We start from the raw sequence: 18085 nt of genomic DNA on the forward strand, positions 1-18085 counted from the left end.
GCCAACAGGGTCCCTGGCCACATGCAAGATGGAATCAAACTAAGGATAGCAGGAGGTGAAAGCAGAAATTATTGAAGATAAAGAGAGTGCAGGTAGAGGAAATCTGGCCTCATGTAATGAGTTAGGAAGTATGCCCACTTGGTATGATCTGTAACAGATTATAAAGAATTGGTATAATTTCTTACTCAAACGTTTGATAAAATTCATAATTGAATTCATCTGGGTCTGTTATCTTTGTTCTGAAAGGTTATTATCGAATTAATTTCCTTTAATCAATGTATGCTTGTGTTTGCTTTTTCTGGATAAAATCTGTTGTTTATATACCTATATATTGAAATGAAATGTAATGTTGAGGTCTGGGAGCGAATCATGAAGGAAGAATTCTTGAGATGTTTTATTTTTTTTATTTTTTATTTTTTTTAAAGATTTTATTTATTCGACAGAGAGACAGCCAGCGAGAGAGGGAACACAAGCAGGGGGAGTGGGAGAGGAAGAAGCAGGCTCATAGTGGAGGAGCCTGATGTGGGGGCTCGACCCCATCACGCCGGGATCACGCCCTGAGCCGAAGGCAGACGCCCAACCACTGTGCCACCCAGGCGCCCCTCTTGAGATGTTTTAAAAAGGTGGTTTTATTAAAGCACAGGTACAAGACACATGAGCAGAAAGAGCTGTCCCGGGATTGTGATGGGTGACTTGATTATATACTCTTAACTTGAGAGGGTTTTGGGGATAGCATAAGCCGTTAAGGAATTTGGAAGCAAGTCTTCCAGGACCCTTGAGGAGCTAGTTGCTGTTACGATAAGGTAATTTATAACCGTCCAGTAAACATTAGTCACGAGACCCTTTTCATGTGTATAAATAGCGGACCATATGTTTGAAGGATGATTGCTAATATAGCACAGGCAGGGTAGAGATAAGGGAAGTTTCTAAAGGGATTTTTGTATGTTAAAAAAAAGACTTGACAGGATCCAAGAGGTGGGGCTAATGGCAAGCTAGAGTTGCCTTTGCCTCTGGCAAAGTATTAACAGTAAGGCAGTTGTGAGTTCCTAGAGGAAGGTTACTCCACTTATCTCAAGCTGCAAGTTGTAAGGAACTTTAATTTTTTTCTACACTTCTTTTGTATTTGTCCTCCACATCATATATTAGAATATTTATTCTAAGAATTGACAAATGCGAAGGGGCGCCTGGGTGGCACAGCGGTTAAGCGTCTGCCTTCGGCTCAGGGCGTGATCCCGGCGTTCTGGGATCGAGCCCCACATCAGGCTCTTCCACTATGAGCCTGCTTCTTCCTCTCCCACTCCCCCTGCTTGTGTTCCCTCTCTCACTGGCTGTCTCTATCTCTGTCGAATAAATAAATAAAATCTTAACCGCATTAGTCAAATCTTTTTTTTTTTTTATCTGTGAGCTCATGCCATCTGTGAGCTGGAAAGACACTAAAGGTGGTAGTGATATGTTTTTGGAATGTGTTGTGTTGTTGGGTTCTGGAGCCCACAGCTAAGAAAGAATTCTTGAGACTCAAAGTATAGCGGTAGAACCAGGGGCAGAAAGAGCTGCACTGAGGTCCTGAGGTGTGACTGATACAAATTTGGGAATTGGGGGAAATAAGGAAAAGGGAGGTTTTTAAAGGAATTTCTCATGTTAAAGAAGACTCAAGGTCTACTGGAGGCCTTACTATTAGGCTAAGTTTGCTTTCCCTTCTAGCAAGGCACTAACCTTTAAGGGTTGGAAGTTTCTTAGAGGAATGTTACGCTCTGTCTGCCTCAAGTATTTGTCAGTGGGTTGTAGGTTATAAGAACATTGAAATTTATTTACATTCCCTTCCTCTTTGGGTCTTAAAGGCCAAATAACTAGAAATTCTGATATCTGAGAGTATGAAAAGATAAACATCCCATCCAAGACAATAGGTAATTTGCCCTTCTTTTGTGATTGATCCTACTTAGGCACTCTGAGGTTTGAATAGTGTGTGTCCTCATTGGTGAGGTGCATCTCCTTCCATAGTTGGGTGAATCTAATGCTGGTCTCTTCCCTAAATGCCATCCTAGACAAACCTGTAATAGACACACACCATAGAAACACCTAATAATATTTTACCTGCTCTCTGGGCACCCATTAGCTCCATCAAGTTGATGCATAAAATTGATGATCCTAAGTGCTGTTCAGGTTGTCTTGTATTTTTTCTTGCATCAATTTGAGTAAATTGTGTCTCAGAATTTTTGCTTTCATCTAGGTTATCAAATTTGTGTGTAGAGTCATATTTCTTTTTCCTCCATTTAAGGACATACACTCGGTAGTGTATTTCATTTTTGATGTTAATCCTTTCTGTTTGTGTTCTCTTTTTCCTTAGGTAGCCTTGTTAAAGTCCTGCCAGTTCTGTTCTTTTTAAAGAACTAACTTTTGGCTTTGTTGATTTTTGGCTTTGTTGATTTTTGGCTGCATTCTTACTGTTTCTTCTTCAGCTTACCTTGGATTTAATTTGCTTTGCTTTTCTTTCTTTCTTTCTTTCTTTCTTTTCTTTCTTTTCTTTCTTTTCTTTCTTTTCTTTCTTTCTTTCTAAGATTTTATTTATTTGACAGAGAGAGAGACAGCCAGAGAGAGAGGGAACACAAGCAGGGGAGAGTGGGAGAGGAAGAAGCAGGCTCCCAGCGGGGGAGCCTGATGTGGGGCTCGATCCCAGAACGCCGGGATCATGCCCTGAGCCAAAGGCAGACGCTTAACGACTGAGCCACCCAGGAGCCTCTAATTTGCTTTTCTTTCCTAGTTTTTTCTTTAGCTGATTGATTTTAGATTATTGCTAATACATGCATTGATTGCGCAACTGCTAAACACTGCTTTTGCTGCATCTCACAGATTTTCAGTAGTGGTATTTTTTATTTCATTTACTTCAAAATAATTTTTAATATCTCTTGAGAAATCTCAATAAATTTCTTCTTTAACCCATGTATTATTTAGAAGTTTAATCCCTGTCTGTTTTGCAACTATCTTTGTGTTGTTGATTTTTAAAATTTCTTTATGGTCATGTAATTTCTTTTGTGTTTGTTGTGTTTTCTGGTCCAGAACATGGTGTATCTTGGTGAAATTTCCATGTGAGCTTGAGAAGAATGTGTGTTCTGCTGTTGTTAAATGGTGTCGTCTGTAGGTCATCTGTGATACCCAGTTGATTGATGGTGTTGCTGAGTTTAACTGTGTTCTTGCTGATTTTTTTTCCTGCTGGATCAGTCCAGTTTGGTGGACAGGTTTTGAAGTCTCCGCTTGTGATTGTGGATTCATATATTTCTCATTTCAAGTCTATTAGTTTTTGCCTCCTGTGGTCTGATCAATGTTATTAGGTACATGCTTGTTAAGGATCATTATGTGTTCTTGGAGAATTGACCCTTTTACCATTTTAATGCCTTTCTTTATTTTATGTAACTTTCCTAGCTTTGAAATCTCTGTCTAAAGGTAACATAGCTACTCCTGCTTTCTTTTGATTGGTGATCACGTGGTATGTTTTTCTCCACCCGTTTACTTTTTATCTTAGAAGTCTTTATATTTACATGGATGGCACTGGAGGAGATAATGCTAAGTGAAATAAATCAAGCAGAGAAAGACAATTATCATATGATTTCTCTCATCTATGGAACATAAGAACTAGGAAGATCGGTAGGGGAAGAAAGGGATAAAGAAAGGGGGATAATCAGAAGGGGGAATGAAGCATGAGAGACTATGTACTCTGAGAAACAAACTGAGGGCTTCAGAGGGGAGTGGGGTGGGGGAATGGGATGACTTGTGATGGGTAGTAAGGAGGGCACGTATTGCATGGTGCAGTGGGTGTTATATGCAACTAATGAATCATTGAACTTTACATCAGAAACCAGGGATGTACTGTATGGTGACTAACATAATACAATAAAAAAAAAAAAAGTCTTTATATTTAAAGTAGGTTTCTTGTATATTACATGTAGTTGGTTCTTGGTTTTTGATCCATTCTCACAATCTCTTAATGATACAGGAAAGATGTTTGGGTTCTGTGTCAACAGCAAGAAAGAATCCTTGAGACAAAGATGGTTTTATTAAAGCATGGGGACAGAACCCAGGGACAGAAAGAGCTGCATTGGGGTCAGGAAGGAGGAGTGGCTCCCCCTCTCCTCCATTGTATACTTTCCAGTTGGTAGGGGGGCTAGGGACCAAACCTCCAAGGTTTTTTGGAAGCAGGTTTTCAGGACCTGAAAGGGGTTACTTATTGTTAGGAAAAAGTCATTTATTACTGTTTAGTAAATATTCAGTCATGAGGCCCTTCAGGTAAGGATCAGTGGCTTGGTTATATGCTTGGGGAATGTTTGCCAACATGTCTCTTAGGGATTAGAGAGAAAGGAAGTTTCTAAAGGATTTTTTTTTTTAAGATTTTGCTTATTTATTTGAGAGAGAGATGAGAGAGCGAGGATGAATGGGGTGAGGGGCAGAGGGAGAAGCAGACACCCTTCTGAGCAGGGACCCCCCCCCCCCCCCCCCGCCACTATTTACCAGTTGCGGAGCTCCGTCTGGGATTGACCTGAGCTGAAGGCAGCTGCTTAACTGAGCCAGCCAGATGCCCCTCCAAAGGGTTTTTATATGTTGAGGTAGACTTGGGGTTTGGAATAATGTTAAGCTAAGATTGCCTTCTGCCTTAACAAAGTATTAACATCAGAGGCAGCTGAACTCTCACAGGAGTGTCAGTCTATTTCAAGGACTTGTCAGTGGGTTTTAGGCAGTAATTTAATTTTTTTGTTTTGCTTTGTTTTCCACATCATTAATTTGTGCATCTAGACCATTGATATTCATAGTAGTTATTGATACAGTTAGATTAATAGCTGCCATATTTGTTACTATTTTGTCTTTATTGCCTTTATTCTTTGTTCCTATTTTTGTTTTCCATACTTTCTGCCTTTTGTGATTGTAAATGATTGCATTTTTTCTGCTATCTTACCACTTTTTAAAAAATGTTTTGAAATGGCTGTCCTAGAGTAATCATTGTAGATTTATAAGTAAACCATGTCAACTTTCAAATAATGCTGCTTTGTACCATGAGCATGTTATGGTAAAGTAATCCCAGTTTCTCCTCCTGTCCTTTGTGTCATTGATGACATTCATGTTATATATAGGCAGTCCGCAATTTACTCTGGTTTGATTTTAGATTTTTTGTCTTTGTAATCATGCAAAAAATAATACAATAGAAGTTGTATTTGAAATGATCAGTAGGGGAAGAAAGGGATAAAGAAAGGGGGGGTAATCAGAAGGGGGAATGAAACATGAGAGACTATGGACTATGAGCAACAAACTGAGGGCTACAGAGGGGAGGGGGGTGGGGAACGGGATAGACCGGTGATGGGTAGTAAGGAGGGCACATATTGCATGGTGCACTGGGTGTTATACACAACTAATGAATCATCGAGCCTTACATCGAAAACCGGGGATGTACTGTATGGTGACTAACATAATATAATAAAAAATCATTATTAAAAAAAAAAAAAAAGAAGTTGTATTTGAATTTTGAACTTGGATCTTTTCCCAGGGTAGAGATATACGCTAATGATGTGATGTGGGGCTCTGAGCCAATGGTCAAAAAATTTTTGAGATGCTATTGGTACAAAGATTTTTTTATTAAAGCATGGGCACAGGAGCCTTGGCAGAAAGACCTGTGCTGGGATTGTGAGTGATTGATTACGTACTTTTAAGTTGGGAGGGGTAGAGATAAAGGGAGTTTCTAAAAGGATTATCACAGGTTAAAGAAGACTTAGAGGATCCTGGAGATCTGGCTGTTACCGGGCTAAGGGTACTTTTTGCCTCTAGCAAAGCATTAACTTTAAAGGCACTTGTGAGCTCCTTGAGGAGGGTCGTACCCTGTGTATCTGAAGTATTCATCAGTGAGCTGCAAGTTGTAAGGAAATTTAATTTTATCTACGTTTCTTTTGCCTTTGTTCTCTTCCTCAGTAAGATCCTTTCATGTGCTACTGTGCAGCTGCAGTTCTTACCAAATGTTTTCCCTACTCATTACCATTTACCAAATAACCAAACAGCATTTGATGGCAAGCAGGTGATTTATTCAGATTTATTCTCTCTCCAGAGAATGGAGAAGAGGAGCTCACGTTCTAAAGGCACCTTCATTCATTCATTCATTTTTCTTTTTTATTTATTTTTTTTAAGATTTTATTTATTTGACAGAGAGAGACAGCCAGCGAGAGAGGGAACACAGGCAGGGGAAGTGGGAGAGGAAGAAGCAGGCTCCCAGTGGAGGAGCCTGATGTGGGGCTCAATCCCAGCACTCTGGGATCACGCCCTGAGCTGAATGCAGACACTTAATGACTGAGCCACCCAGGCGCCGCTAAAAGTACCTTCTTAATTAGGTCTCATGGTTGTGGTTTTTGGGTTAGGGTGATTTAGGGACTGGTAAGCAAGCTGACCTAGAATTTTTTTGGGAGAAGCAGCTTGGGATCAGAATCAAGAGTGTGACCTCTTTTCTTCCCTTAAGTGGATGCAGTTGGTTCTGTCATATTACTGGTGTTTTTTTTTTTAAATAACAATTAAATGGTAATATCTGGAGGACATCGTCAAGCATCTAAACAGATGAAACTGGTTGAAAGGTGGGTAATGGCACTTGATTGGAGCATGTCATTTCTGGCAACCAAACTTAGTTTCTGGTTGCAAGTATCACCTGTCAGCAGGGTTGGAAAACCTGGATTTATTGTGGCTTGTTTGGAGCTTTTTAAAAAGTGAGTCTCTGGTGAACACAGCAGGCCAAACATTCTAATCAGCCATGAGATCATGAGGGTAAACAGCCAGTATACCAACACCTTTCTGTACCCATATAATCATCAAAACCATCTGTTTTTCATTGTGGTATTTAATAAATTGTTTGAGGTATTCAGCACCCTGTTATATATCTTATTTTTAAGTGACTCACAACGCTGAGGTCAAGACCTGAGCTGAGCGGCGCCTGGGTGGCTCAGTGGTTAAGCATCTGCCTTCGGCTCAGGGCGTGATCCTGGCGTTATGGGATCGAGCCCCACGTCAGGCTCCTCTGCTGAGAGTCTGCTTCTTCCTCTCCCACTCCCCCTGCCTGTGTTCCCTCTCTCACTGGCTGTCTCTATCTCTGTCAAATGAATAAATAAAATCTTAAAAAAAAAAAAAAAAAAAAGACCTGAGCTGAGATGTAGAGTTGGACACTTACCTGACTGAGCCACCCAGGTGCCCCTCAGCACTTCATTATAAAATACGCCTTGTGCTAGATTTTGGCCAACTTTATAAAGCCTAATGTGAGTGTTCTGAGCACATTTAAGGTAGGCTAGGCTAGGCTCTTATGTATGGCAGGTTGGGTATGTTAAATGGATTTTTGACTTACAATAGTTTCAACTTAGAGTGGGCCTATTGAACATAACTCTGTAAGTTGTAGAAGATCTGTATGTTTATATGTGTGTATGTAAGACATAAAAAACATACGTAATCAAAACCATACGTATTTTGAATGGTTATCTTTTACATCAGTTAGTATGAAAAATAAAAGTTTTAATTTTACATTTACTTATTTTCCTTTGTGCTTTCTTCATGTAGTTTGGTGTTTCTGACTTGTATGATTTTCTTCTTCGTAGAGAACTTCTTTTAACGTGTGTTTTTTTTTGTTTTTGGTAAGGTAGCTCTTGCGTCAACAATTTCCCTCAGGTTTGCTTCTTGAGAAAGTATTTCTTCTTCACTTGTTTTTTTTTTTTTTTTAAAGAGAGCATGGATATGCATGCAACCAAGGGGGAATTGAGAAGGGGAGCGGAAAAAAGAATCCTAAGCGGGCTCCATACCCACCAGAATCAATCCCATAATGCTGAGACCATGAGCCACCCAGGAGCCCCTCCTTCACTTTTTTTTTTTTTTAAGATTTTTTATTTATTTATTTGACAGAGAGAGAGACAGCCAGTGAGAGAGGGAACACAAGCAGGGGGAGTGGGAGAGGAAGAAGCAGGCTCCCAGCGGAGGAGCCCGATGTGGGCCTCGATCCCAAGGCTCCAGGATCATGCCCTGAGCCAAAGGCAGACGCTTAACGACTGAGCCACCCAGGCGCCCTCCCTCCTTCACTTTTGAATGACAGTTTTGCTTTAGGTTGGCTTCTTCCCCTGCCCCCGCACAATTTAAATATTCTACTCCCATTTTTTGAGAGTTTGAATAATTCTTATCATTGCTTTTTCTGTAGGAAAGGTGTTTTTTCTCCCTCTCTCTTTCTGAATTGTTTTTAAAAATCTTTTAGTTTCTCTTGTTTAAAAATGATACGCCTAAATTTATTTTTCCGTTTGGACATTTTTTCCTTTTGGATCTGTTCTTTATTGTCTGACATTAATTTTGGGAGAAATTCTCTGTCATTATTATTACAAACAATTTCTCTTCTCTTTTTTCCCTGTTTTACCTTCTGGTAGTCCAGTTACACACTGTTAATCTTTTTGTGGCCCCGTAGTCCTTGAATGTTCTGTCAGCCCCTCACTATCTCCCCTCCCTCCCAGCTATCATTCCCCAGTTTTTGGTTTTTGGGGATTCTGTTGACAAATTCTTTATCTTCAGTATTCTTTCCCCAGCTGTGTCCAGTCTACTAATAATCCCATCAAAGGCATTCTTTTATTCTTGTTACAGTGTTTTTGAAGTTCAACTTATTTCTTCTTGATCCTTTGTCACCATTTCTCTGCTTCTGTTGCCCACCTGTTCTTGCACGCTGTTCTGTTTATGTACTAGTTATCTTTAGCATATTGTAGTGTTCAATTCCCAGTCTGATAAATGATATACCTGCCATTCTTGTTCTGATGCTTGTTCTGTCTTTTCAAATTTTGTGTTTTTGCCTTTGATATGTTTTGTAATTTTTCCCTAATATCTAGATGTGGTGTATCAATGAAAAAGAACTGCTGTAAACGGTAATGTAGTGGTAAAGTGTGGGGTAAGGGAAGTGTCTTATCAAGACTATGATTAGATTTCACTCTTTAATGACCCTGTGCCTTTGGAAAGTGATGTGAATTTTTCTGTCTTTCTCCCCACTTAGAATAGGAGGGCTGGAATGAGCTGGAGTTGGGTATTTCTCTTAAGGTTTTCCTACCCTGACCTTTTTTCCTACTGGGGCAGTTTTCTCTGGGCAGTGTCTAATCTGGTAATATGTGACTCATTGTATTACGAATTTGTTCCTTTGGAGTTGTTTTAAAAATAAATCCTTTAAAAATATAAAAATAAATCCTTCAGTCATTTAGTCCTTTCTTAGACATGAAATGTAGTATATTAATGAGATAAGGATTCTTATATACACTAAATATTTCCAGAACATTAAGTTTGCGTATTTAAAAATTCTCATTATTTTAATTTTATGATAATATTCAAAAAAGCAAGTTTCAGGGGCGCCTAGGTGGTGCAGTCGTTAAGTGTCTGCTCTGCCTTCGGCTCAGGGTGTGATCCCAGTGTTATGGGATTGAGCCCCGCATCAGGTTCCTCTGTTGGGAGCCTGCTGCTTCCTCTCGCACCCCCCCTGCTCAGGTTCCCTCTCTCTCTGGCTGTCTCTCTTTGTCAAATAAATAAATAAAATCTTTAAAAAAAAAAAAAAAAAAAGCAAGTTTCAGGTACCTGGGTGGCTTAGTCAGTTCAGTATCTGCCTTCGGCTCAGGTCATGATCCCAGGGTCCTGGAATCGAGTTCCCCGTGGGGCTCCCTGCTCATCGGGGAGTCTGCTTCTCCCTCTGCCCTTCACCCTATCCCCTGCTCTCTCTCTCTCACATAATTTTTTTTTTTTTTTAAAGATTTCATTTATTTATGTGACAGAGAGACAGCCAGTGATAGAGGGAACACAGCAGGGGAGTGGGAGAGGAAGAAGCAGACTCCTAGCCTAGGAGCCCAATGTGGGACTTGATCCCGGAACGCCGGGATCACGCCCTGAGCCAAAGGCAGACGCTTAACGACTGCGCTACCCAGGCGCCCCTCTCTCTCAAATAATTTAAAAAAAGAGAGAGAAAGAAAGAAAAAGCAAGTTTCCCTCAAGTTTTTTCTCTTCTAACTTTGTGTAATGAGGTCTATGGAAGATTTGATTTGATTTGATTTGATTGATTTTTGAGAGAGCTTGAGTGCACATGCACTTTTGAGGGACGTGCAGGGTGTGTGTGGTGGGGTGAAGAACCCAAAGCAGGCTCTATCTTGGGCTCCCATCTCAGGACCCTCAGACCATGGACCCAAGCCGAAATCAAGAGTCAAAATCCAAGAGGCCATTGCCCAACTGACTGAGCCACTAGGTGCTCCTATGGAAGGAATTTAGATAATATTTATAATTCTATTGTGAAAATGTCTGAAATTCATAAAAGTGATTGTTCAAGAGATGAAAACCCTTAGCATGTTATACTATGTACAATCGGCTCTTCTGGTATACTACTGATACTGTCATTTTACTTTGACTTTGAGAGACATGTTCATTCCTCTTTTATTGTAAATGTTCTCCCTAAAGTAATTCAACAAATAAATTCAGAGACTTTTGATACCACTGAAAATGTTGGAATTTCCTGTTTTCTTTATTTATTTTATTTTTTATTTTTTAAAGATTTTATTTATTTGAGAGAGAGAGTACAAGCGGGGAGAGAGGCAGAGGGAGAGAGAGAAGCAGACTCCTCCCCAATGAGCAGAGAGCTGGGGGCGGGGTGACGCGACCTGAAGGCAGTTGCTTAACTGACTAAGCCACCCAGCCCCGCTTTTTAATTTTCTTTAATATTGCCACAAATTCTGATAGGTTTATGTGACATCTCTTAACTTTTCACCTTCCCTGCTTTTTTTTAGGTTTGGCAGGAACTACTTAAAGTGATCCCAAATCTTTTATATCTTTAGATGGTTTAGGGAACATGGGAATAATCATTTTGAAATTAAATTGAAGCTAGTAGTAGCTCAAGGTAATGTGGTTGTATTGATGAGGGAAACAAAAGCAAGAGACATAAAGTTTAAACAGCTTGCAGTCTACTGATAGATAACTGAAACTGCAGAGTGTGACCTTCTCAAGGAACTTGTGGCTGCCCTAGTGTCTTGATGTTTATGTCTTATTAAAGAAGAAAGTAATCTTATCTTAACAGCAGTTAGTCCTTCAAGGTCTGGAAAGTCTTCCTCCAGATTCCTTATAGACTTATGCTATCCCTGATCCCCACTAATTAAAAAGTACATAATCAGTCATTTCTGACAGTCCCAGTGCAGCTCTTTGTGTCCATGGGTCCTGTTCCCATGCTATAATAAAATCACTTTTTTGCACCAAAAACATCTCAAGAATTCCTAGCCATTTGTTCATGAACTCCAAACTTCCAAGTTTCTTCAGTTTGAACAGAAGCATGTATGTATGTGGTTTTATTTTTCTGAGAAGTGAGTTGCATTTTTGAGGAGAAATTAGAGAATTTATTGTAGTATGTAATAGACTTAGAAAATTACCATGAGATTTGGTCCATGAGGGAAACAAAAGTGATGAAATAATTGCCAAGGCTTGACATTTATTTAAGTGCAAGGATAAAATTTGATAATGGTTATATATAGCTGATCTCCTATAGATTGTTTATTTCTGTTGTGTTCATAGATAATTTTACTGGTAGCCCATAAACATTAAATTGTTTGCTGTTTATATCACAAAGTGCTGAGATGTAGGCTAGAGGGGCAGCTTATTAAAAATTTAAAATCTTTGTTGTATGAATTTTCAAATGGGACATAAAAAATTCACTAATAATTATTTTCCCTTTTTCAGCATTATCTGCGTATCAGAGATACTACAGTTTACAGACTGACTACTGGAAGGTTAGTACACATTTGAATGCCAGTTTTGTTTTCTTACTTTGGGACAGATTATACAAAATCATAATTCCTAAGTACTTGGAGAAAGATTGTTTTCTGTAGCTATTTTGTGTTGCAGTGTCTTGTTCCTCATTGGTATTTTTGTGACATCATCTTAGTAAGATATTCGAAGTGTGGTGCTTTAATAACAAAATCAAGGAAAAAAATAAGACTGTTCCTTTTTAAGTCCACGGCTGGAAATAAATGAAGGATGGAGGATGGTTTTGTTTTGTTTTGTTTTGTTTTGTTTTGTTTTAAGATGGGTGAGCTAAGCTGCATGCTAAGGGAAGGATCCCCTCGTTTTTATATTTTCTCTGTGATTGGAACTCTGCAGAGAATTAAAACTGTGTTGGAAGGTCTATTTATGTGTAAGGTAAATTATCCATTGTATTACATCAGTTTAACCAGATAAACTGGCAGGTTAATCTTTCACAGCATATATACTTCCAGGTGTGGTATAGGAAGCTAAATGGATTGCTCTTCAACAATGATTGTTACTGTTACTATTCTATACCATAAAACAGATTTAGCTTGTAATAGGATATAAGCCATAATCTGTTTTAGGTATAACTGCCATAAAGATTAGTTATAGACACTGTTGTATGAATGGAAAATGTTAGATTTTGCAAAATCAGTGTGTTCATCCCTAATTAAATAAAAATGCGGTGGAAGGAACAATGAAAACCGAAGTCTACTTAGTGCATATTCTAATGTTTATTTAAATTTGTTGACTAATTTTTGTTTGGGTTACATTATTATAGAAATATAATCCAATCTGCCATAGAATACATCCTTTTGAAGATTAAAATTCAGTGTTTTATTTTTCCTTACAAAGATTTTATTGTTACGTAATTTCTGCACCCAATGTGGGGTTTGACTTTACAACCCCCAGATGAGGAGTTACATGTTGTACTGATTGAGTCAGCCAGGTATCCCACGTGGTTTTTATTTTTGGTTTTGTTTTTTTTAAAGATTTTATTCACTGATTTGACAGAGAGAGACAGCCAGTGAGAGAGGGAACACAAGCAGGGGGAGTGGGAGAGGAAGAAGCATGCTCCCAGTGGAGGAGCCTGATGTGGGGCTCGATCCCAGGACCTGGAATCACGCCCTGAGCCAAAGGCAGACGCTTAACAACTGAGCCACCCAGGCACCTCTAATTTGCTTTTCTTTCCTAGTTTTTTCTTTAGCGGATTGATTTTAATTAACAAAGTTGTGAAGTCATTACCACAGACAATTTTAGAATATGTTCATCATGTGAAAACAAAACCCCTTATTGTCTTCCCTGATTCGAAAACAAAACCTATATTCTTTCCCCTGATTCCTCCATAACCCTTTATCTAAGGAAACTATTAATTTTTAATTTGCTGAACTGGCTTTTTTACTTAACATGTTCTCAGAGTTCATCCCTACTGTAGCTTGTATAGCCAGTACTTAAAATTTTTAAAAAAGATTTTACTTATTTAAAGAGTGAGCAAGTGGGGGGGGGGGGAGGGCGAGGGAGAGACAGAGAGAGAGAGAATTTCAAGCAGACTCTGCCCTGAGTGGGGAGCTGGACTTGGGTCTTCATCTCAGGATCCAGAGATGATGACCTCACCCGAAGCCAGTAGTTGGATACTTAACTGACTGCGCCATCCAGGTGCCCCCCAGTACTTAATTATTTTTATAAAATTGTAATTGCAGTATAATTAACCTATAGTGTTAATGTTAATTTCAAATGTACGATATTGTGATTCACAATTTATGTTAGTGTTCATCAGATAAGTGTACTCTTAATCCCCATCACCTATTTCACACATCCCCACTGATCCCCTTGCCCTCTGGCAAATATTAGTTTGTTCTTTATAATTAAAAGTCTGTTTTTAGGTTTGTCTCTTTTTCCCCACCCCTTTTTTCATTTGTTTTGTTTCTTAAATTTCATGATGAGTGAAACAGTACAGTATTTGTCTTTCTCTGAGTGACTTATATTGCTTAGTGTTACAACCTCTAGATCCATCATGTTGTTCCAAATGACAATTTTTTTTCTTGTTAATGACTGAATAAGATTCTGTCCTTTCATCCAGCAGTTAATGGGCTGCTTCCGTAATTTGAGTATTGTGAGTAATGTTGCAATAAACTTGGGGGAGTGCATATATCCTTTTGAATTAGTATTTTTGTATTTTTTTGGTGAATATCCATTAGTGCTAATACTGGATCATAGAGTAGTTCTATTTTTCACTTTTTGAGGAACTTCCTTACTGTTTCCTACACTGGCAGCACCAGTTTGCATTCGCACCCAAATTGTAGGAGGATTCCTTTTTATCCAAATCTTTGCCATATCTTGTTCTTTTCTGAGTTTTTTATTTTAGGCATTCTGAAGGTGTGAGGTGATACCTTATTGTGGTTTTTATTTTTTAAAGAATTTTTAAAAAGTAATCTCTGCATCCAGCGTGGGGCGTGTACTCACAACCCTGAGATCAAGAGTCACATGCTCCACTGACTAAGCCAGCCACGTGTCCCAGTATTTCATTGTGGCTTTGATTTACATTTCTCTCATGATGAGTAATCTTGAGCATCTTTTCATGGGTCTGTAGGCCATCTGTCTTCTTTGGAGAAGTGTTTGTTCATGTCTTTTGTCCATTTTTTGAATTGGATTATTTGGGGGATTTTTTGGTGTTGAGTTCTGTAAGTTGCTTACATATTTTGGTTCCTAACCCTTAATCAGGTATGTCATTTGCAAGTATCTTCTCCCATTCAGTTGGTTGCCATTTATTTTGGTTGATTGATTCCTTCATTTTGCAGAAGCTTTTTATTTTGATGTAGTCCCAGTAGTTTATTTTCACTTTTATTTTCCTTACTTGAGACATACCTAAAATACCTAAAAATACAATGTTCCAGCCAGAGAAATTCCTCCCTGTGCTCCCTGCCATGATTTTTATGTTTTCAGATCTAACATTAAGGTCCTTAATCCATGTTGAGTTTATTTTTGGGTATGGTTTAAGAAAATGATCTAATTTTATTACTTTGCATGTAGTTTTCTGCACACTATTTGTTGAAAAGACTGCCTTTTTCCCATCGTTAATTCTTGCCTCCTTTGTTGAATGTTAATTGGCTGTGTAATCATGGGTTTGTTTCTCGGATCTTTATTCTGTTCCATTGATCTGTGTATGTATTTTTGTGCCACTGACATACAGTTTTGATACTACAGCTTTGTGTAGTATAACTTGAAATCTGTAATTGTGAAACCTCAGATTCCTTTGGCTATTCAGGGGTCTTCTGTGGTTCCATAAATATTTTAGGATTGTTTGTTCTAGTTCTGAGAAAAATGGTGTTGGTATTTGGTAAGAATTGCATTTAATCTGTAGATTGCATTAGGTAGTGTGGACATTTTAACATTTGTTCTTCCAATCCATGAGCATAGAATATAATATTTTTTTATTTGTTCGTATCATTTTTAATTCCTTTGAATCAGTGTTTTTTGTTTTTTTTTTTTTTTGTAAAGATTTTATTTATTTATTCGACAGAGATAGAGACAGCCAGTGAGAGAGGGAACACAAGCAGGGAGAGTGGGAGAGGAAGAAGCAGGCTCATAGCAGAGGAGCCTGATGTGGGGCTCGATCCCACAACGCCAGGATCACGCCCTGAGCCAAAGGCAGATGCCTAACCGTTGTGCCACCCAGGCGCCCCTGAATCAGTGCTTTTATAGTTTTCAGAGGATAGGTCTTTCACCTCTTTGGTTAAATAGATCCTAAGTGTTTTATTATTTTTGGTGCAGTTGTAAATGGGATTGTTTTCTTATTTCTCTTTCAGCTGCTTTATTATTGTATAGAAATGCAAGATTTCAGTATGTTGATTTTGTATCCTGCAACTTTACTGAATTCATTTATCAGTTCTGGTAGTTTTTTGGCATTCTTTATAGATTTCTATATGGAGTATCATGTCATCCATAAATAGTGAATGTTTTACTTCCTTACCTTATTTGGATGCCTTTTATTTCTTTTTGTTGTCTAATTGCTGTGGCTAGGACTTCCAGTACTATGTTGACTAAAGGTGCTGAGAGTGGACATTCTTTTCTTATTCCTGACCTCAGAAGAAAAGTAGTCAGATTTTCATGTGGGTTTTTCATGTGTGGTCTTTATTATGTTGAGGTATGTTCCCTTTAAACATGCTTTGTTGTGTCTTTGTCTTGTATGGATGTTTCATGTTGTCAAGTACTTTTCCTGCCTTTATTGAAATGATCATATGTTCTTTATCGTTTTTCATGGATATGATGATTTATCATATTGATTTGTGGGTATTGAACCACTTTGGATCCCAGGACTAAATCCCTCCTGATAGTGGTGAATGATTTTTTTAAAAACATATTATTGTATTTTGTTTGCTAATATTTTATGGAGGATTTTTGCATCTATGTTCATCGAAGGTATTGACCTGTAGTTCTCTTTTGGTTAGTCTTTATATGTTTTTGTTATCAGGGTAATTCCGGCCTCATAGAATGAATTTGGGTTTTCCTTCCTCTTCTATTTCTTGGAATACTTCAAAAAGAATATATATTAACTCTTCTTTAAATATTTGGTAGAATCCACCAGTGACAACCTCTAGTCCTGGAATTTTTTTTTTTTTTTTTTTTTGGAGGATTCCATTTCAATGCTGGTTATGGGTCTGTTTTCACATTTTCTATTTCTTCCAGCTTCATTTTGGGGAGGTTATATGTTTCTAGGAATTTATCCATTTCTTCTAGGTGTGGAATTTGTTGGCATATAATTTTCATAATATTCTTTTTATAGACCTTTGTATTTCAGTGGTGTTGGTTGTTATTTCCTTCTTTAATTTATAATTTTGTTTACTTGCACTCTTTTTTTGGATGAATCTGATTTATCAATTTTGTTGATGTTTTCAAAGAACCAACTCCTAGTTTCATTGATCTGTTCTATATTTTTTGAGTTTCTGTTTCACTTATTTTTGCTTTCATTTTTAGTATTTCCTTCTACTGGTTTGGGGATTTCTTTGTTCTTCTTTTTCTAGCTTATTTATTTGTTTATTTATTTAGAGGTTTTATTTATATTTGACAGAGAGCAAGTGCAAGCAGGCAGAGGGAGAGGGAGCAGCAAGCTTCTCACTGAGGAGAGAACCTGATACAGGACTCAATCCTAGGACCTTGGGATCATGACCTGAGCTAAAGGCAGACGCTTAACTGACTGAGCCACCCAGGTGTCCCTGTAGTAATTGTTTTTGAAGTGATTGTTTGGGTTTTGTATTGATTTCGGGAGTGCTTTTGCTGGTTGACTCTTTCTGTACTCTATGTGGCAAGCTCTGTGACCTATAGGTTCCTGTTTTGCTCCTAATTACGTGTGGGTTCTCTCCCCAAAACAACCAAATAAATCTCAGACACCAGTATGATGTCCTAGAAGTCAGGTAAAAGATAGTGTCAGGCTCAGTCTCAGTAGACATCCTCCTCCTGCCACTTTCAGATGCCAAATGCAAGTCCAGATTGACACTTCTGACTGACTACAGATTGGAGGTTCCTATCATTGTTAACTGAAACTGGGTTCAGCTTTTGGTGGCCATTGACCTAAAAGACTGAGTGAATCCAAAAGATTGAACCAAGCCAAAGAATTCGAAAAGGAAGGGTTGTACTTAACAGCAGGTAAAGAAGAGCACTGAGGATCTTTTCCAAAACATTATCTCCCCAAACAGAATAGGGGAGGGGTTTAAGTTGAGGTGTGTACATATTTATGAAGTGGGTTGCACCTTGGGGAATACATCATGGGGCAGAAGTCATCTTAAGGGAGCAATTCCAGGTCTAACTCACAAGGTCTGGCCAGGGTCAGCATTGTGAGTTTTCTCACTCTAGTTAATCTTGTATTTGGGTTCTCAAATGTGTTTAAATCCTGCGAGGTGAGTCAAGACTGTGCATCAGGTCAGTCTTCACTTTTTAGTCAGTACTGTGAGTTATATCACTGATTTATTGTCCTTGGTAAGTTTAGACTGTCTCCTGGTTTGGCAGTGTTTGACTTTATTTCATATAATGGCTGGTGGCCTAAAAGGACTCTTGTCAAGAGTCATGTCTGTCTGTCTTTTTCTGGGGATCAATAACTCCTTGTGCTTACATTTACTTTGCAAGAATATAAGTTAGGAGCAGGCATTTGGAAGAGATGTATTGGGCAAAATCTGGAGAATGAGTATGGAGCCTTCATTTTCTCTGAATGTACCACTCTTAAGTATTTCCACATATTCACCAACAGGAAGTTCTCTGCACCCCACCTTTAGATTTTAAGGAGACTTTATTACGTAGATAT

At 38.5% G+C, this 18085-nt stretch overlaps 1 protein-coding gene across 9 annotated transcripts in view; it reads left to right on the forward strand.

Annotated features, from left to right (window-relative positions):
- Positions 1-18085, forward strand: part of LOC113248376 (lysine-specific demethylase 6A-like) — a 147690-nt gene that overhangs the window by 16662 nt on the left and 112943 nt on the right. For all 9 annotated transcript variants that reach the window (XM_048213435.2, XM_026489776.4, XM_026489777.4 and 6 more), the window contains exon 4: positions 11725-11774. In XM_048213435.2, the coding sequence (XP_048069392.1) occupies positions 11725-11774 (50 nt within the window). The remainder of the gene's footprint in view (positions 1-11724; positions 11775-18085) is intronic.

Source organism: Ursus arctos, chromosome Y, assembly GCF_023065955.2.
Source record: "Ursus arctos isolate Adak ecotype North America chromosome Y, UrsArc2.0, whole genome shotgun sequence".
NCBI lineage: Eukaryota > Metazoa > Chordata > Mammalia > Carnivora > Ursidae > Ursus > Ursus arctos.